This window comes from Balaenoptera physalus, assembly GCF_965194825.1.
Source record: "Balaenoptera physalus genome assembly, chromosome: 20".
NCBI classification, from domain to species: Eukaryota; Metazoa; Chordata; class Mammalia; order Artiodactyla; family Balaenopteridae; genus Balaenoptera; species Balaenoptera physalus.
The window spans coordinates 49,124,667-49,144,162 of NC_138901.1; the positions used below are offsets into that span (position 1 = coordinate 49,124,667).

Here is a 19,496-nt window from a genome sequence, read left to right on the forward strand (position 1 = left end):
GTTCCTAGGGCTTCAAAGTAGCCTGGGAGGGAGAGGAGGGACGGCAGGCCATGCACAGGGGCCCAGGCCCGTGTGGGAGCCCTTGCTCCAGAGCCCTTGTGCCTGCTGCTTGGCACAGAAAGCAGGGGGCATTAACTCCTCAAGGGCCTGAGCTTCTCTACAGACCCTGAGAACACACATCCCAGCCAATGCCAGGATTCTGAGCGGAGATTCCTGGTCCTGAATAGCAATGGAAAATAGTGTGGCTAAGGTAAAGAAACAGAAAAGCCCTTACTTCAAAGCAGTGATGGGGGAACCGGCATTTATATTGGACAGGTAAGTGCCCATTGCTTTACCTTTTTCTGACATGACTGCCGGGCCTCCTCCACCTCCTCATCCCGACTCTCCATCTCCTTGGAATGGGTCTGCCTCATCCGCTCCATCTCCATCTCGAGCCGCAGCTTGGCCTGGAGGTGGGTGGGAGTAGGGACTGGGTTTCTTTCCCAGCAGCACCCTGACCCCTCCCCACTGCACCCTGATGGGCTGCTCTCCCCAGGCTTGGGAGCAGGGAACGTCTCCCTTTGCTCCCACCTTGTTTCTATGGCAAGTGGCTTCTCCAGAGAAGCTGAACTCCTTTACTAGATGTCTGGCACAGGCCCAGAGAAGGCTGCTGAGGGTGGGGGCAGTCCTGTAGCTTTTCCACTTGGCCTCCAGGCTCTCTCTAGCTCCCTGAACTGACATGGTAGCTCAGTGGCAGGCTGGATGGGCTCGTGGCCTTCCTGCTGCCATGCACTCTGAGCCCCTCACCAGTGGATTTCAATTAAGGTCTGTTCTTGTGGAAAGTACCATGAAAGCTTAATTATCTTAACACTGTGGTTGGCACAGATCAGGTGCTCCCTCAATATTTTGTGAATAAGAGAAGGAATGATCGATTGAATTTGGGATCTTGTCCTCCTCTGGCCCACACCCAGAGGAGGTGTAGCTGTGGGGACGGCAGTGCCTTCCTCAGCCAAGCCCTCAGCACCTGCTCCAGCATCTGGATGGTCCCCGCCTGCTCATCCAGCTCCTCCTCCTGATCCTTGACCTTGGCCTCCAGGTCTCGGAGCTGTTTCTTGACCTTGGCCAAAGAGGCCTCATCCTTGGACTCTTGGGAAGAAATGTCCTGGAGCTCAGCCTCCAATGACACAACCTTCTGGGTGAATCCCGCAATGTCCATGTCTTTTTCCTGGAGCAAAAAGAGAAGATGAGGCTGGCCCTGGGCTGGCCCGAGCCTGTGATGGGGTTGGGGTATGGGTGATAGGAAGCCCCACGCACCTCCATTTGCTGCTTCAGGCTGAAAGCCTCGGCGAGGAGCATGTCCTTCTCCCGCTGCAGCTTCTCCCGCTGCAGCTTCTCCCGCTGGGCCTCCTCATGTGCCTGCGAGAGCTCACTGTCAAACCTGCGAGGGAGCGTGGCCATGGCGGCTCCATCAGATAAGGGAAGAGTCCAGGTCTCCAGCACCCACAGGCCGCCAGGAAGTGGTGCCACAGATATGGACAGGACCCGAGTCAGGGGGAATCATGCAGCCTGAACTTGGGGCCAGTGGTCAGGTGACATTCAGGGGTTACAGGTCAGGCCACCTAGGCCCTGCTGAGCAACCTGGTCTGGGATGGGGTGGGTAGGGAGTTCATCAAACAGGTCCAAAGAGCCTTTTCACCAGATGGGCCTCAGAGGGAACCACAGACTGCTTCCAGGGAAGAGGTGGGCAGACTCTCCTCTGGCATTAAGTCTCGACCTTTTCCCTTTCCACAGATCAAAGAATGGACAGAGGGACCAGGGCGAGGGCAGAGCGGGCATCAGAATGGGTAGAAATGGACGTCCTGCCTTGTCTAACTCACTTTCTACAGTTCAGTTTGGCAACTTTAGATGGAGCAGCTGGCTGCTGCCCCACCTCTGAGCACCAGGCCCTGGCCAGGCCCACCTGCCCCAGCAGCACCCCTGTCACCCCCAGGACACCCCACACCAGGCTGGAGGCCCCAGTCCCACTGTGCCCAGCTGGCAGCGTGCTTCAATGGGCACACGGTCCACGGTCGGGGGCCTCTTTCTTCACTTCTCCACTTCCCAGCCTTCCATTTCCTGCCCAGTGACGCTACAGAAGGAGCAAATTGCTGAAACTCCTCTTACCACCTTCGCTGAAGAGCTAATCGGCTTCCTGTCGAAAATTGAACAGCTCATCCCCATCCCAGCTCCATATCAAAAAAAAAGTAAGAAAACTCCGGGCAGCTGAAACCTAATAAGGTGCCCAGCGGGGAGTGCAGCGAGACGGTAACTAGGCCGAGCTGGCACTGCCATGGGGGTGCTCTGAGCGGGGGCGGGGTGTCCCGCTAAGGGTGTGTGCCACTAGGTAAAAGGGAAGGTGGGGGTAAAGATGAGAACTAGGGAAGCAGAGAGTCACAGAGCTGGGAGGGAGAAATATAAGGCCTTCCTACCTCCCCTCACTCTCTGCAAAGCAGCAGACCGGCAGGCCCGAGTGAGCCCAGGAGGCCAAGGGTAACCCTGGGTCACTGAAAGGACTCAGCCCTGCCGTCCTCACCCCCAGGGGCGTGGGTGTGGGGCTGCCCCTTCACAAAGGCAACTGGTGCGTCTGCTGAGAACCCGTCCCCTGCAGCGGGGAACCGGGTGCCGTTCCCACCCCCTGGGGCACCCTGCTGTTCCCAGGGTGTGTGGGTTCCTCCCTGTTACTAATAAGGGCATCCCATTCCCATCCCCAGCCAGGGAAATTAATTTAGATTGGATTTTCTCCTGTGAGGGCTACACCTCCCCCCCCTTTGTGTCATTACCATAACGAGATGGAAGTGGCACGATAGTTCAACGACATTAGTCGGGAGAGTGTGTTTGTGTAGCTGAGGCAAGGGAGAGATGGGGAGCCGGGCGAGGGCAAGAAGCAGGGCCGCCGTGGAGTGGTTCCTGCACGGGCCCTGGCTGACACCCATCCTTCCTGGCCCCAGGCAGGGTGACAGCACATACTGAGGGGAGCATGTCCGAGAGCGAAGGCCTGAGCAGGCCGTCGGTGGGGCTGTGGTCTGCGTGCTCCTTAGGAGTGAGACCCTGACTCACATTCCAGGATGAGTGACCATGCAGGCAAAGCCCCTGGCCAAATTCAGGCCCCCTCTTCTCTCCTCCCTGGAGGGAGGCAGGGAGCCCTGTCTCAGGCTGCTCTAGGAAGTCCTCTGCGTCCAGGGCAGGGGACCCACCCACCTCCTCTGTTTCTTCTCCAGCTCGTGGTTGCGGACCTGCTGGCCCTCCAGGTGCAGCTTGGTGTCCTGCAGCTCGGCCGTCAGCCGCTGGCACTTCTTCTTGAGCTGCTGCAGGGCCCGCTGGCTCTCATCACTATCTGCCTGCAGGTCTCCAAGCTAGGGGGCGAGATGGGGTGCAGGGTCAGCAGCCATTGAGAGGCCCAGGAGTATTGGTCGAAGAGGTGAGGAGAAGGAAGTGGGTGAATGAGGGGGAGATGTGGGGATGAGGGATGAAGTCAGGGTCGTCCAGGGAACCTAAGACACTCTTAACAATAGTTTGCCTTTGGTTGTCCCCTGAACCGATAGGCAAACGTGTCAACCCTTCCCTATTGCTCCCAGGGCCTGCCTGGCTCCGGCCATTCCCTGGGCCAACATGTGGCACCGACCCCTCGCAGCTTCTCCCCGCTCCTCCCAAGCACAGCCCGCCACTCCCTCCTCCAGACTCACCCGCCTCTCCAGCTGCCTCCTGTTCTGCTGCTCCACCTCCAGCTTGTCCTCAAACTCCTGCTGGAGCCGCTTCTTGGTGAAGTCCACCTCCCGCACCGCTCGCTCATACTTCAGGCGCCACTCGCCACCTGTGGGGTGGGGGCAGACGAGGGAGGACTGAGTGGCTGAGAGTCCCCGAGAAGGGGCTGAGGGGACGAAGGATGGGGCAGCAGGTGGAGTCAGCTGGAGCGACTCAGAAAGGTCCCTGGAACGGTGGCTTCCTCCCAAGGCAGAAGGAGCCACTAGCTGGGAGAAGCCTAGAGAGGGTGATGTGGCCACGTGCACTGTCTTCTCCCCAGGGACCGCCAGACCGTGGTCCTCAGACATCATCATTATTATGGCTGTTACCGCCCTCCACGATAATCGCCTGCACTTACTGGCACCTCTACTTTCTCATCAATTTATTTCACGTAGCCTTAAAACAGCCCTACAGACAGGAGACAAGGGGTGTGGTTTCCTAGGGGTGGGCATCAGAGCTTGCCATTCAGGCCACTTCCAAGTCCTCCAGCCTCCGACCCACCTGTGTCATCATCATCCACTTCCCCGTTGATCTCAGCTGCCCGGATGAGACGGGCCTCCATCACCTCCATTTCCATCACTTCCATTTTCTTCTTCAGTGCATCATACTGGGTCTGCAGAAGAGGAGGTTATGAGGTATGCTGTTCCACCCCCTCACTCAGTACCACCCGCGCCCCTGAACCACCGAGACCACAGTCATAAGCTTACCCGGGGCAGACAGGGGTTCTGGGCTGGTGGCAGAGGTGCCACCTATCATTGGGGGAGCAGTGGGCACTAGAGTGCGGCAGCCGCTAGCACGGTCCTGCCCTCACCTGCAGCTCCTTCATCTCCTTCTCAGCCCGGAGCCTCTCGGCGGTCTCCGCGTCCAGCAGCTGGGAGGCGGACTCTCCCGTGTTACGTTCATCCGTCAGCTCCGATGTCAGCTCCGAGATCTGGGGTTGGGGGAGGGAGTCGCCACCAGTTGAACTGCCTGCCTCACTCAGCTGGAACAGCAGTGGGGGGCCGCCTGGGCTGGGCACCCTGCGGAGGTGGGCTGGTCTGTCTGGTGCTGGGAGGCACTCACCCGGGTCTCCAGCCGGTCACTGCTGAGCCGCAGCTCGTTCCGCTCCTTCTCCACCTTCTCAAGCTTGCTCCTCAGCTGCTGGATCTCTTCCTAGGGTGCAGTAAGGCGGGCAAAGTGAGCCAGAGGCACTGGGAGAGGTTGGGGCCCAGGAGCTGCACCCTTGGGGTGAATGAAGCTGGTGAAGCTTGGGCCAGGACACAAGGGAACTGGAAGCCACTGCCTCGCTGCGGCTCCATCCCTAGACCCTTCCCCATATGCTGAGGATGCTTGAGGTCTTATCCTAAGAGGATACCCAGGGGCTCAGCTAGCACCCCAGAGGGACGCCTTCTGTTTGCCGGGCATAGTTCAAGGATACCAGCTCTCTGGACTAAACAAAGGAGCACTTGGGAGCCCAAGACAAGCTGGCAAAACTCTTGCCCACGTGGATGAACTACAGCCCTTCCCTCCTGGCAGCGTGGCCTTCCCAGGCTGTTACGTACATCTTTGTTCCGGATCTGCTCCTCCGACAGCTGTACCTCAATGAGGGGTCGCACCGTGGTGAAGAGCTTCCACCAGGGCCAGTCCTTCACCCCTTTGTTCTTCTTGATGTTCTTCTGCACACAGCGAATGGCCAGGTCTTGGATCTAAGTTGGGGTGGGGCGTGGCACATAGCAGGCTCTCAGTCCTGAGCCCACCAGGACCCTCCCCACCACCAGTTCAGCTGCTGGGCTGCTCCTCTGGCCACCTGACCCCGAGTCAAACACTCCCTAAGCCACCCCTTGCCCCCAGCCTCCCTCCATCCCTTAGAGAGTGGGCAGCAGACAGCCCGGCCCTGGGAGCACCGCACTGGGTGCTAACTGCTCCGCCATCATTAGGAATAATTTCGTCTGCTTTATTTGCTACCTGATTATTTCCAGCACCCCGGCCTAGATGTGCTATAAAACCTAATCTTGCTGAAACACAAGAGTCGGCGGTACTGGCTGTTTTATGGACTTGCTAATAAGAAAAGGAGTCGCTGACGCAGCTCCTTAATCTTCATGGAGCAGCCTATGATCCAGAGCCCACCTTTGCCCAGGCCCTGCTCCCCACCACCCTAGCCCTCGGACCAGGCCACACAGCCCCATCGCTGGGTACACGGGCACTCTCGCTGGCACCGGGGAGCTGCCCATCCCCTGCCCTGGCCCAGGGCATGCTGCCCCTGGGACGTCCAGCCTCTTCTCCCCCAGATAATGATAACTCATAGCCCCACAACCAGCCTTCTGGCCCACATGTTCCCTCGAGTGTCCCTCCCCCCCCCCCACCCCCCCAGGAGCTCAGCTCTGCCCATCTAGGCTGAGGAGTGGGACGGGGATGTCCCTGGAGCAGCACCTTTTTCTTCTTGAAGTGCTGACGGGCCAGGTAGCCCCTGCAGGCTGCCTGGAACAGGGTCAGGTTCCTACTGGTTTGTTCATCCCGCTGCTCCTCCAGCCGCGCCAGTGTGCCTGCCCGGAAGAACACCTGTGGAGAAGCGGGCCAGGTGAAGGTGGGAGCCTGGGCTGGGGGCAACCCGGCGGAGGAACAAGCAGCTGGCACAGAAAGCCAGCAGGCCCAGAGCGTGGCCCTTGGCCTGGGAAGAGCCTGAAAACCCCGGGGTCTACGAGGAGGGAGGAAGCAAGAGGCTGAGGGAGGAGGGCCAGGCTGGGGGCTGGGGAGGCTTTGGAAGGGGAGGAGCAAGGTGGGAAAGAGATGAAAGGAGAGGGAGGCCGGAGGGAAGGTATCTGGGACAAGAAGGACGTGAAGCGGCAGCCGGTCATATGGGGAGACGCCCCTCAGCAACACCTGTGGTGGCTTCTTCCCCCAGGGCTGCCAGCAGCACTGCCCACGCCCCTGTACCCACGGCCACTGCAGGCCCAACCACAGGCTCCAGCCGCCCTGGCCTCCAGCTGCCTGCGATCAGGCGGATGGTGGTGTATGTGTTTAAGAAGGAAAAGGCCCAGGATGCGGTGTGCAGAGAAGGGGGAGGCCGGGGAGCGGGCCCCTCCTCTGCATCCTCCCGGCTCCGTTTCATGTCGGACTGTCTCCTCTTTCATGTGCCAACACCCTGCCCCCACACGCAGGTTTCATCTCGTGAAAGAGCCAGTGGGGTGGGTGAGGGTTGGCCCAGGCGAGGGACCTGTCACATGGGTTTGGGGGCTGGAGGGCAGGCGTGAGAGGAACCAGCTGGATGTCCCCACATCCAGCCTTTCCTCTCACCCTTCGGTGCCCTGAGCTGGGACTGGGTAAAATGTTCTGTGCTAAGAGAAGAAGAGGGGGGAAACCGTCAGGTGACAAAAAGACTCTAGTATCCTTGGAGAGGGCAAAGGCCAGCTAGGTATACATCACCTCCACCTTGCCCAGAAGACAGGAAATTCCCTTTTGTGGGACAAAGAGAAGATGTGAACTCCATGGGAAACATTCAGAACCAATAGGCACGGTGTCCCCAGGCCTCCCTCCAGGGAAGAAGTGGGGAGAGAGCCCGCACTTTCTGCTGAGAAAGCTTTGCCTCTGGCAGGAACCTAGTCCCCCGAGGCTGGCCTGGGAGAAAGCCAGCTCAGTCCTCTGCAACACGCGGGGCTGAGCGCCTGGGATCTCCCGTGGGTCTCGAGCCGTACCTGAGCCTCCGTTTCCCACGATGCGTGAGCCTGAGATTCCACAGGGGTTGTGAGAGACTCAAGTCCCCCGAGAGGGTGGGCCAACATGCTAGTGGTCAGTCTGACTAGGCAGAAGTGAGGTGTCAGGGAGGGGGATGGAAAAAGGCCCAGAAACACACTGAGAAGTGAAAGGATGGTCTAGAGTCTAGAGCAGTGAGCCTCAAACCTCTCTTAACCGCTGTACATTTGTGGGGTTGAGTCTTTTTGAGTATTAGGTGACATCTCAGGGCCATCTCTCCCTGTGAAACACACCTATCCATACACGTTTTACAAACAACATCAGGAGGCTCTCAGACACCCAAACTTCCTTGCCTGAACCCTCAGGGTCCTGTGGGCTCAGGTTGAGACCCCCTTTCCTCTGAAGCAATGGGACAAACACACAGGGAATCCTCACTCACCAGCCAGTACTAACCACAGCCCAGAAGCCCTGAAACTTCTCTCCCAAACCAGATGTCAGCAAACATCTGACTTTGCCCCTAATTCTCCTCTGAGCATGAGTGGGCCCTGGGGTTCTCCTGTTTCAGCCAGGCACCTGGGATGATGCAGAGAGTCGGAGATGGCAGCTGGGAAGAGGACCAGTCTGTACAGGCCTTCTTCTATCCAAGACATACCTTGGAGGAGGTGCCAGCCCCAAGGCCAGCCAGCAGCGGCACAGCCTGCCAGAGATGACAGGAGCCCACCCAGGGAGAGAGCAAGAAGAGGCTGCAGAGAAAAATCTGACTGCAGGCTTCCCAGGGAGGAAGCTCAGCTGGCTGCTCCTGAGCTTAGAGGCAGGTGGGGAGGAGGAGAGCAAGAAGGTGAGCCAGACAACGGCAGAGACCAAAACCAGAAAGGTGACACGGAAAGAGGGTGGGACCACAGAAGGCACAGAGAACAAGGAAAGAAGCAGAAAATAACAGGATCTGAAACCAAGGAATACAGACCAGCAGGGACAGCCACGGCCAAAAGGAAAAGGAGAAACCAGGGGCAGCACAGACAAAGATAGAGGCAGGGGACAGGAAACGGATCCCCAGTGAGGGAGGGGCAGAGGAACCAAAACCGTGACTCAGAACGCAAAGCAGGGAGAACAGAGCTGACAAGCAATACGCAAGACTTTTTTGCGAGCATCCCCTTCCACCTCATACTCCCACGAGTTCCTTCCCTCTCTGCTGATAGATAGACAGTCCAGAACCCTCCCGGCGGCTCCCAACTGCTCTCCGTCCCACCTTGGCCCCTGAAGCACAAACGTGGATGCCACCTGTCAAGCTTCCCAGTCTCGGGAGAGAGAGGTGCCCAGGCTCCCTGCCCCGTGGGAGGGACGCTCGGCTGGCCCTTTGGTGTGGAGCGATGCTGCAGACTGCCACCTGGGGCCGGGTGTGCCTGCCTTTTATGCACGACGTTCCATTCAGGTGAGGAATTCGGCCTGTGGACAGGTGGTGACGGCACAGCCTCACCAAGCCCTGCTTGCTCTCTGGGACCCTGGCAGCCCCAGATGACTCACCAAAGGAGGCTCTGCCTTCCTGCCTCTCCCGGCTCTCCCTTCTGTCTTCCCCATTCCCCACACCAGGACTCAGGCCAATTCAGGGCCACCTTCTGACCCACTCCCTCCTGACATCACAGAGGTGTTCCTCGCACTGAACAAGCCAGTTATTCAGAGGGAGGGAGAGTCAAGTTTGCTGCAGCTGGAGTATTTTACTTCCTGGCCCCCAGCCCTGAAGGGGGCAGCTTGAGAGGAACGGCAGCCCCAGAGTGGCTTGGGGGGAAGGGGGCTGGCGGGGGCAAGACCCAGCAGGGGCCCCAGGAGACTCCTGAAGTTGGACTGAGCAGGGAGCACAGGAGGGGAGGGGAAGCCATCTGGACAAGTGTGACCAGAGAGTGAGGGCGGCTGCCTTCCTGTAGGGACAACTCACCCGGCTCAGGCCCATGCAGCAGCTGCTCTGCTCCAGGTCCAAGGACTCCAGCAGCTCCTCCACCGCCTACGGAGAGATGCCTCTGTCAGGGAGCCCGCCCGGGGACTCCCCACCTCCACACAGGGCTTCGCCCAGTCACTCAGCCCTTCCCGTCCTCCGTTCAGTCCACTATTTATTCAGCGAGCACTTTTGGTGGCTTCCGCAGCGTCAGGCCCTGTGCTGGATTCCGGGAATATAAAGATGACTGCAAGAGGAACACGCTATCTTGTTGGGGAGCGAGACAAGAAAACTGGTGAAGTACACAGAGGAGGAGGCATCTAAGCCAGACAAGGGAGCTGTGGAAGGCACCCGGAGGAGGTGTTGCTTGTGCCGTCTTTAGATACAAGTAAGAATTAGCCAAAGTAGGGGTGAGGGCATTTCAGGCAGAGGGACTAGCATGCGTAAAGGCCTGAAAGCATAAGACAGCAGGGAGCACCGAGGAAACTCCAAGTAGTTCAGTATAACTGGAGAGTGCGGCGGGCAGCAGTTAAGGGGCAAGTAGATAGGTGGGCAGGGGCCAAAGGACGTGAGCCTGTGTACTCCGAGAGCCCCTGGAGGGTTCTCTCGGGGAGGAGCATGGTCAGATTTGCTCTTGATAGAAATCCCACCGGCACATGAGTGGAGGATGCATGGACCCCTTAGGCAGGAATCCGTAGAAGAGAAGGCTAGAGCCTGACCCAAAGGGAGGAGAGGAGGGGCAGATGCGAGAGACCTTAAGGAGATGAAGCCTTGCCCGATGTGGGGGAGGGTTAGATGAGAGGGAGGAAGCTAGGGACACATGGAGGTTTCTGACTTGTGTAGTAATTAGTTACTGGTGCCATTCTCCAAGGTAGGCAATACAAGAGAAAGAATAGGTTTGGGAGGAGGTATAATCAGTTTGGTGTGAGCGTGCTGAGTTTGAGGTACTATAAAGGCGTACAGGTAGAGCAGCCCAGAAAGAAGCTAGATAGAAATGCACATCTGGAGTGGGAGAGAGGCCTGGGCTAGAGGCATTGATCTGGGAGTCATCAATATATATGCGGTAATTGAAGTGATGGGTGTGAGTGAGGCTGCCCAGGAAGAGGGTATAGAATAGAAAACAGATAACGGCCAAGGAGGCAGTCTTAAAGAAGAGAGAGACCTTTACTTCAGGGGCATGTGAAAGAAGGGAAGCTTAGAGGGACTGAGAAAGAAAGAACAGAGAGACAAGGGGAAAACCAGGAGCGGCAGCAAAGAAGCTGAGCAGAGAATGTTTCAAAAAGAACAGAGCTGTCAACAGTCACATGTTGGCAAGAAGCACAGAAAAGTGCCCATTAGCTCTGGCAACATGGAGGGCGTGGGAGGACAAGACCAGTCCCAGGTGTAGGGGTGGCAAGCAGGCAGCTACTGGGGGAGGAATGAATGGCAGTGGAGCAGGCGCAGCAAGAGGAAACTAAGTGTCGACGGTGCAGGGCACGAGGGAGGGTTGATGGAAGGCTCCTTTCTGAATGTAACGTCTGTGGAACGTTTCTCCACTGAGAGAAGAGCCGGCGGCAGAGAAGGAGAGGCCGGAGGAACAGGAGAGAGAGAAGACGTATCGCTGATGGAGCAGGTCTCCAGAGAGACCAAAGGGAATGGGTTCCGAAGCACAGGAAGAAGGGACTGGACGAGGGGAGGGAGGACACCTCTCCCACCCAGACAGGAGGGCTGGGGAAGAAGGAGGCACCTGGAGAGGAGTGTACAAAGGCAGGAGGAAGTTGGAGCCTCGATTTTATTAGCGTTTGGAGGCAAGGTCGACTGCTGGGAAGGTGCAGTGGGGGAGGATTTGAGGAGAAAGATGGAGAATGGAATAGCAGAGAAGGAGCTCGGAACAGGGGCCAGGTAAGGATGGAGCACGTGGAAAATGGGGCCCAAGGGTCCAGTGAGCCTGGAGACCAGGAACCTATAGGAATTCAAGTCCCCGCAGTTGTATAAATTTCTCCCACAGCCCTTTGGGAGCCCCAAGCCGAGGAGAGCAGACGCCCAAAGGCGGCCCTTCAGGGCTGGGATTGAGCAGGGAATGTGCTATGGGAGGCTCAGGAGAGCTGAGGGTGATGAAGGCCGAGTGACCGGAGGGCTGGACCACGGCGTCGAGACTGAGAGGAAAAGGAAGTGAAGTCAGAAGGGAATGGACAGAGCAGAGAAAATGGAGTGGGCTCCAGAAATGAGCGGTGTTGATGGAGTCATAGAGCGGGTGTCCGGAGAGGAAGAAAGGGGTCAGACGCACAGGTAGGAGGCTGTGGTGAGAGATTTCAGGAGCGGAGAATTTCCAGGGATGATGAGGTGTTGGGTGTAGCCATGAGGGGGAGGCGGGAATGAAGGTCAAGGGTGAGAGAGAAGGGGGTGTGGGTGGGTCATCTATAGCCACACCAAGGTCACCCTGGACACTGGCAGGTCCCGGATGGAGAGGGTAGGGAGAAGGTCTTTGAGGCCTCCATCAGTGTGGGTCTGTGACTCGGGGGGCAGCAGGAGGCAGGAGGCTTCCTGCCCTGGTCTGCACAGCATTCTTTCTTTGAGGAGAGCCGTCCTAAGGCCTGAGATGCCTTCCGAGTCAGGCTGAGTGCCTGAGGCCAGAGCACAGTGCAGGAGGGTTCCTTGGCTCAAGGAGCCCTTTGGCTCTCTGAGGAGTTGCCTCTGGGGGTCAAGGTGACAGCCAAGAATGGCAGGGAGACATCCCTTCACACAGCCAGGAATTCACCAACCTGGCTGACAAGGGGCCTGCCCTGGGAGCCTTAGGCTCACCCTGGCACCAGGAAGGTGTTGCCACATCAATCTTCCTCCAAGGAGGGATGCCTGCCCCTCCCCTAGACAGCTTCCTGCTGAAGGAACTAGGCCCTGGTGTGGAGGTCAAGGCTGAGGGGCCCGGGTGCTACCAGTGGGGCACCCAAAACACTAGTTCTAATCTGCCACCTGGGAGGCTCTTGGGTGATTGTCTGGCTCACCAGAGAGCAGACACCCTCAGCTTGGGCCTTTAAAGGGGGTGGCTCTTCTGTGATTCCTACAGTCCGTCCGTGCCCCGGGCTGCCTTCCCCCGACCACCATAGCCTGGCTGCCATGTGTCCCTGACCTGGCCCTCGTTGGCCCAAACCAGGCACCTGAGCCAGGGCCAGCCTGGCTCTCTCTAGGGGAGGAAGGGCAGCTGCCTGGAGGGGTCTGAGCAGAGGGAGGAGGGTCTGGCGGGGCCGTGGGGACCCAGACCTACCCGCTTTTCATCCACCACAATGTAGTTGCGCCCGTGTTTCTTGGTCAGGTGCGGGGCCAGGACGTCGAAGCGGCGGCGGAACTCAGAAAACACCATGTGGTCAGGGTAACCTAGGGAGAGGGCGGCCCGGAGCCAGGCCCGTCAGCCTCGCCTGCTCCCAGAGCCCCCAACAGCCACTGGTGCCCAGGCAGAGTCACCTGAAAGGGAAGAGACTGCGGGGGGAGGAGAGCCCGTGGTCGAGGTCACCCCGGGAAAGGAGAGTGGAGAGGAAGGAGGCAGGGGCGACGGATGGGAGGCGGGAGGACAACCGGGCTGCCCCATGCTGGGACGGCAGGGATTAAACAGGGAACAGGTTCTTTTAGAAGGAAGCAACTTCCTTGTCAGTGAGGATGCAAACGGGGGACGGCTGACCACCTGGAAGGAATGCTATGGAGGTAAGAGCCTGGATGACCCCTAAGATGCTTTCTAGCCTCCAGGTCTGTGACTCCGTGACAAGCCAGAGAACGATGTCTTGAGGACTTAGTAAGAAAAAAAAGAAAAGAAAACAGGGCGTCGGAGAAGAGCAGAGAGGAGAAGTGCAAGGGCTTAGGGTTGGAATCCTGCCCTGGCTCTTGCTATCATGTGACCTTGGACCAGTCACTCAACCTCTCTGAGTCTCGGTTTCCTCATCTTTAAATGGGGGCCCTACCACTTACCCCGCATGGTAGTCATGGTGCTTAAATGAGAAAATGTGTAGAAAGCACAGCTTGGCTCACTTGGTGGGTGTTCAGAAAGGGCTCCCCTCCTGTCCCTTTCCTGACCTTGGGCCCTAGGCCAGGCGACCAAAAAGGCTTGTAGATTCCATTTCCCTAAAGAGTGTTACCTCTAACAGAGATTCCCTACTGTCTGGGCTTGAGGCTGGGGCAAGGTCAGAATTGTGGCCAGCGAGAGGTTACCCTGAGGCACCCCGAGGACACCAGAGCCCACGGCAGTGGACCAAGAGACCCACTCCTATAGAATCACAGAATTTCAAACCAAAAAGAGGTCTTAGACAGGATATAACTCAGCCTCCAGACGTGGAAACTGAGGCCTGAGAGGGGGAGTGACTGGCTTGCTCAGGGTCACAAAGGCTGCGGCTGGAGGCAGAGCTGGACTCCAAACCCAGGCTCCTGACAACCCGTCGGGGGCTCGCTCCACCTCAGCGGCCTAGCTGGCTCTGGGAAGCCTTCCAACTGCGAGATGCGGCTGATGCATGTGCCTGATGATTGAAACAGGAGGCAGGGGCCACTGAGGGGCCAAGACAAAGTGAGCTATTGATTGTATCTGAATTGCAATTAAATTGATGGGCCGGGATAGCAGGTCCGGATGCCTGGCATCTTAATTAATCATCAGCGCTATCGATGGTGGCTGGGGGCTGGGGGAGGAGAGGGGGTCTGCTGCTGGCCTCATCGATCTGCTTGTCTGAGTAAGCACATTGATTTTGGTTCAGAGCGGTAACAATCTGGTTTTGAAATAATAAACAGCAACTCCTTATCAAGACGTGGGGACAGATCGATGATTTATTTAGAGCAGGGCTGGGAGCCCGCTTCCTGGCTTTGGCTGCTAAGGGAAAGTGACGGTGCCCCTGTGGAATGCCTCAACGGGACCTGGCTGTGGGTCAGTGGGAGGCTGCATGCTCTTCTAGCTAAGGGAGAAAAGGGCGGAAACCTGGCAATTCGTAACTTTTCAGGCAAACGAAACCCTACTCAGAAACTGGTCTGGGGACTTCCCTGGTGGCGCAGTGGTTAAGAATCCGCCTGCCTGTGCAGGGGACACGGGTTTGAGCCCTGGTCTGGGAAAATTCCACATGCCGTGAAGCAACTAAGCCCGTGTGCCACAACTACTGAGCCCGCATTCCACAACTACTGAAGCCCACGTGCCTAGAGCCCGTGCTCCGCAACCAGAGAAACCACCGCAATGAGTAGCCCCCACTTGCTGCACTAGAGAAAGCCAGCACAGTAACAGAGACCCAACGCAACCAAATATAAATAAATAAATATTAACAAAAAAATGAAAGAAAGAAACTAGTCTGTTTAGGTCAAATCCTGCTCTGCCACTCATGCGCTTTGTGACCTTGGGCAAGCTACTTAACCTCTCTGAGCCTCAGTCACCTCATCTAGGGATGATACTAGTACCTACATCTCATGAAGTTGTTGGGAGGATTAAATGAGTTACTGTGTGGGACGAGTTTAGAATAGTGTCTGGTATACCGTAAATGCTCTAAGGATGTTATCTACTATTGTTATCGTCCTGTCTGGCCCCTCGTCCAGCTGGGTCCATAAAAAGGGTCTGTCTGAACTTTCTTGGGAATTTTAAGTTCTTCAGAAAGATTTAGTACTTCATTTCTCATTGGGGGGCTGGCCCACTCTTAGAGGCAGTTGCTCCACAAGGACACTGAGTCTGCTGCTGTGGGCAGAGCTGACCCGTCCAAACCAGGGAAGGCGGAAGGAGGGAGCTGTGGGAACAGGGCACGTGGGCTGGGGAGGGGAGGGGATGAGGAGGGCTGGAATGTGGAAGGGAGAGGATGGTCAGCAGGCTGGCAAGAAAAAGAGAAAGGAACAGACTGGGCTGGAGAGATGCAAGGAGAGACCCCCAGAGGAGGCAGCAGCAGAGAAGAGAGATCTAGGGCCAGTCGGAGATGGGGGGGAGCAGCACCCCTCTAGCCCCACAGGCCCTGTTAGGGAGGTGGGGAGGGGCAGGGGCAGCTCTAGGAGGGAGAGGTAGGAGTTGAGAGGGAGGGGGCCCCACCTTGGCGGTACATGCGCATGGCATCAAGCAGGCGGGAGCCTCGAAGCTGGGCGCGGAGCAGGGGCGCATCCAGCTGCAGGAGCCCGGCCTCGCAGTGGTCTCCGGGGGGCAGGTCCAGCTCACTGCTGCAGCTGACTCTGCGGGAGTGGGTGGAACGGGGCTCCCCGGCCCAGCCCTCTGCCACAGGCAGGAAGCAATGCACGAAATGCAGCTTTGACTTCTTGATGGTGTCAATGAGGGCGTCCTGCCAAAGGGGAAGGGACAGCCTTCAGTGGGCTCTGACAGCCCGAGCCAAGAGACCAGGGACTGGCGCCAGCATCTCCACTCTGCAGGATGGCAGGTGTCCCACCCCTGGCTGGGCAGGACGTGCTAAGCCTGGACAACCCTTCCCGTACTAGGCCCGGGTGGCCACTCACAGGGGGTAGCAATGCGTGAGGACCCCACCAGCAGCAATCAAGGTGAGTGGGATGCTGAGTGGGCACTGGTGACCTGAGTGTGCCCAGAAGGCCCCGGCCACCTGCCAGCGGTCGGGAAGTGCCCCAGGGCCTGCACTGGCACACTCACCACCTGCAGCTTAATCTGGATGCACAGGGACTTCTTCTTGACAGCCGCCATCCCTGTGGTGAAGGTCTTCCGCATGCTGGTGGCCCGGCGCAGCGCCAACTGCGAGCCGCCCTCCAGGCCCGCAATGGAGCCCGAGAGCACCGTGGCGCTGCCCGCCCGGCCCAGAAACAGGTTGCTGATGATTTTTCTGCCAGAGGAGGGGAGGAAAAGGAGGGAAAGAAGTCACATTCAGGTAGCAGTAGAGGCCGTTCCTTTTCCCAGCTCCTAGGTCACCGTGGCCAGGGGCCTGGGTTATCTGGGCTGGGGCTGCACGTCCCACACCCGACAGAGACACTACAGAGAAACCCTCAAACAGCAAGAAGAGAAAACCGGGGTGGGTGGACGGAGTGGTGTTCTTACTTCTGGGAGTCCTGCAGGAGCCGGGGGGCGTTCTGGGTGGCCGGGTTCTGCTTGGTGTAGCTCAGCCAGCCGGCCGTGTTGTACTCCACCCAGTTGGTGCCATGGCTGTGGCCCAGGAGAAAATGGTGCGGTTTGCTGCTGCGCAGGAGGGGGCTTTGGCCTGAGGGCGGGGCAAGCAAGGTTCAGGTCATCAGGGCACAGGTCCCCCAAAAGCCCGTGGACTCAGTGAGCCCCCCAGGCAGTGCCAACTGGACCCATATATACATAAATGGGTTCTCAGGAGAGGAAGCAGAGGAGCTGCCCTCCAGGGGTGCCACCTACCTTTTCGGTCACCTTCCTGGGGGCCATAGTAGGAGAAAAGGCGCTCCAGGAGGGCGTCCTCAGTGGCCCCTGGCACCAGCACCTCCTCTTCCAACAACCATAGCAGGCCCTTCGCCTCATCCGTGCGGGCCAGTGAGCGGACCTATGCAGAAGGAAAGAAATCCCGCAGTGTCACGTGGATCTGTGTGAAGGGGGCTAGGACCTGTGGTCCCAACCGCACACTATAAACATGCTACACAGATACACACATTACAGCTCCTGCCACTCATGGCTGACATTTTGTGGAGCAGGTGGCCAGCAAGGAGAAAGAGGGGCCAAAAAGAGGTCAGAGAGAGAAGCCCACGGCACAATATGATTCCTAGGACCTGTGTCCTAAGTCCCCAAAGACTGAAGGCTTCTTACTAACGCAAGCTCACATCCAGAGCCTCTCCTCCATCCTCAACCCCTTGGAGAGCAGGGGGGCTTGGGTGAGCCCCACGTTGCCCTCACTCTCTGGGCATCATCTCCCATGCAGATTAAAGGAGATAAGGTCTTTAAGGCCCTGAGCACAGGGCATGGCCCAAAGGAAGCTGTCAATAAGAGACAGCTGTGATTAACCCCGGTTCCCCGCCCCGAGAGGGGAGAACACAGAGAGGGGAGAACCCAGAGAGGGCTCGGAGCACTGCAGGTGGGGTCACTACAGGGTCATAAACTCAAGTGCCAAAAGCCTAAGACAGTTGACTTAATGGCTGTGGCAGCCAAAATGGGCAGAGCTGGGGTGACTGGAGAGCAGGTGTCCCCATCTAAAGGGAACAGCCACCACTCAGCAGCAGCCAACTGCCGTCCTGGAAGAACGTTGGCCTAGTGTTGGTAAATCCTCCAGTTTTTCAAGAGAAGGTGGAAATACTGAATTCTGATTTCTAATTCCCCATGCAAGCCAAACAACTAGGTGTGAAGGTGCCTTTTCTATGGAATTCCCAGATCTTCCTTGGGCAAGGAGGACTCTGGCCTGGCCTCTAGGGACTGGGGACAAGTGAAGTAAGAGAAGTGCCCTTTTCCCTCTCTGACCCAAGCTGCCCAAGGGAGTCTGTGTGCTGACCAGGAGGACACAGACGGTGGCCAAGGACCAATGGGCAACTAAGGCCCCCGAGCAGCTGGAGCTGTACGGCAGGAATGAGCAAGAAGCCACTGGAGGACTTCCCTGGTGGCGCAGTGGTTAAGAATCTGCCTGCCAATGCAGGGGACACCGGTTCAAGCCCTGGTCTGGGAAGATCCCACATGCTGTGGAGCATCTAAGCCCGTGTGCCACAACTACTGAGCCTGCGCTCTAGAGCCCACGAGCCACAGCTACTGAAGCCCGTGTGCCTAGAACCTGAGCTCCGCAACAAGAGAAGCCACCACACGGAGAAGCCCGTGCTCCTCAACAAAGAGTAGCCCACGCTCGCCACAACTAGAGAAAGTCCACGCGCAGCAGTGAAGACCCAACACGGCCAAAAATAAATAAATAAAATAAATTAAAAAAAAAAAAAATAGAAGAAGCCACTGGATGGTGAGTGGCAGGCTGGGCACTGAGGGGTCCCCATGCCCAGAGGTGCAGCTGCCCGATGCTGAGGCCCCTCAGAAAGGGGAGAGCAAAGGAGGGAAGGGATGGCCAAGCCCCATCCAAACACACTATCTGACCCACCGCTGTTCCTAAGCCAGCCGGGTCAACTTTCCCACACCTCCTGGGAATGGCAAAGGCTCTCGAGGGAGGCCTTGGCAGGGGCCTAGGTGTCAGGAAGAAAAGCCAGCTTCCCTGGGGAGATGTGGGACTTGGGCACTTTTAGCACTTGTCCCAGGGGGACACTCGCTCTCCCGGGGCCCCACCCCCTGGTCCAGGGCCTTCCCGCAGGGAGGAGGGAGAGAGAGAGGTGGGACTCAAAGCAGAGGAGGGAGATCAGCAACCTGGCAAAAATGCCAATTCTCCAATAAAGCGCCTTATGCAACTTCCCTAATTGAAGACAATCGCCAAATGCCAAGTGCTCATCAGGCAGCCAGTCCCCCAGGCAGCAAGGTGCCCAAGACGCTTGCCCAAAGGGTGACAAAGCCCATCCCCAGGTTGAGGGGCGAGGACTCACACCCACACAGCCCCTCAGTGGGCATTTTACATCTGGGTACTGTTTCTGTGTTTGGGTGAATGCCACCTCCTCGCCCTGCTCTGCTAGGCTGCACCGGTCCTCTACTTGGGGACAATGGGAGGGGATGACTATGTCCTCTGGGTCCAGCCAGGCCCTCACCACTGAGGAGGTGGTAACAGGGCTCCTGGCAGACACACTGGAGGCACGGCTGGGACAGGCCCTGAGCTCAGACACCCACGGGTGGTGCTCCCCACTGCACCAGGGCAGAAGGAAGTGCCACCTTCCTGGCCAGACTGGCTGACGGCTGAGGGAAAGGGCGCACAGCTCGAAAGCGCTTGGTGTCTGGGCCTGACTGCTGGGCCCCCCAGCCCATGGTGCCCCCACCCAGCAGCAGCTCATATGGGGAGGGCTCTACCAAGGGAGAGGAATGGGAAGGGCAAGAAAAGGCCAGCCCAGGCCCTCCCTGGAATTCCTACCAGGGACTGACGGGAGGCCTGGTCCACGGCGGCCACAGAGTCATCCGTGGCTGGCTCCAAGTCGTCAAACGCCAGCTCGATGTTTTCCTAGGAGGGAAGGTGGAGAGGTAGTGAGCACAGGGCCGTGTGTGGGGTGCAGCCCTATGAGCAGGCCAGGTGGGGACGCTGGGGTCAGCAAGTCCAATGTCCCGTCCGAGCAGGAGCTCCCCTCCAACAGCCCGACTGACAGATGCTCACCACCTCTCAAGGCACCGCATTGTGTCTTTGGACAGCTAACC

General features: G+C 58.0%; 1 protein-coding gene across 27 annotated transcripts in view; it reads right to left on the bottom strand.

Moving 5' to 3' along the window:
- Positions 1-19,496, bottom strand: part of MYO18A (myosin XVIIIA) — a 96,494-nt gene that overhangs the window by 18,923 nt on the left and 58,075 nt on the right. For all 27 annotated transcript variants that reach the window (XM_082442752.1, XM_082442755.1, XM_082442750.1 and 24 more), the window contains 17 exons: positions 19,219-19,305; positions 16,647-16,788; positions 16,326-16,485; positions 15,927-16,113; positions 15,363-15,606; positions 12,597-12,706; positions 9,359-9,424; positions 6,169-6,297; positions 5,301-5,444; positions 4,822-4,911; positions 4,571-4,690; positions 4,261-4,372; positions 3,702-3,829; positions 3,217-3,371; positions 1,294-1,417; positions 1,004-1,204; positions 336-446 (listed from right to left, as the gene is read on the bottom strand). In XM_082442752.1, the coding sequence (XP_082298878.1) occupies positions 336-446; positions 1,004-1,204; positions 1,294-1,417; positions 3,217-3,371; positions 3,702-3,829; positions 4,261-4,372; positions 4,571-4,690; positions 4,822-4,911; positions 5,301-5,444; positions 6,169-6,297; positions 9,359-9,424; positions 12,597-12,706; positions 15,363-15,606; positions 15,927-16,113; positions 16,326-16,485; positions 16,647-16,788; positions 19,219-19,305 (2,310 nt within the window). The remainder of the gene's footprint in view (positions 1-335; positions 447-1,003; positions 1,205-1,293; positions 1,418-3,216; positions 3,372-3,701; positions 3,830-4,260; positions 4,373-4,570; positions 4,691-4,821; positions 4,912-5,300; positions 5,445-6,168; positions 6,298-9,358; positions 9,425-12,596; positions 12,707-15,362; positions 15,607-15,926; positions 16,114-16,325; positions 16,486-16,646; positions 16,789-19,218; positions 19,306-19,496) is intronic.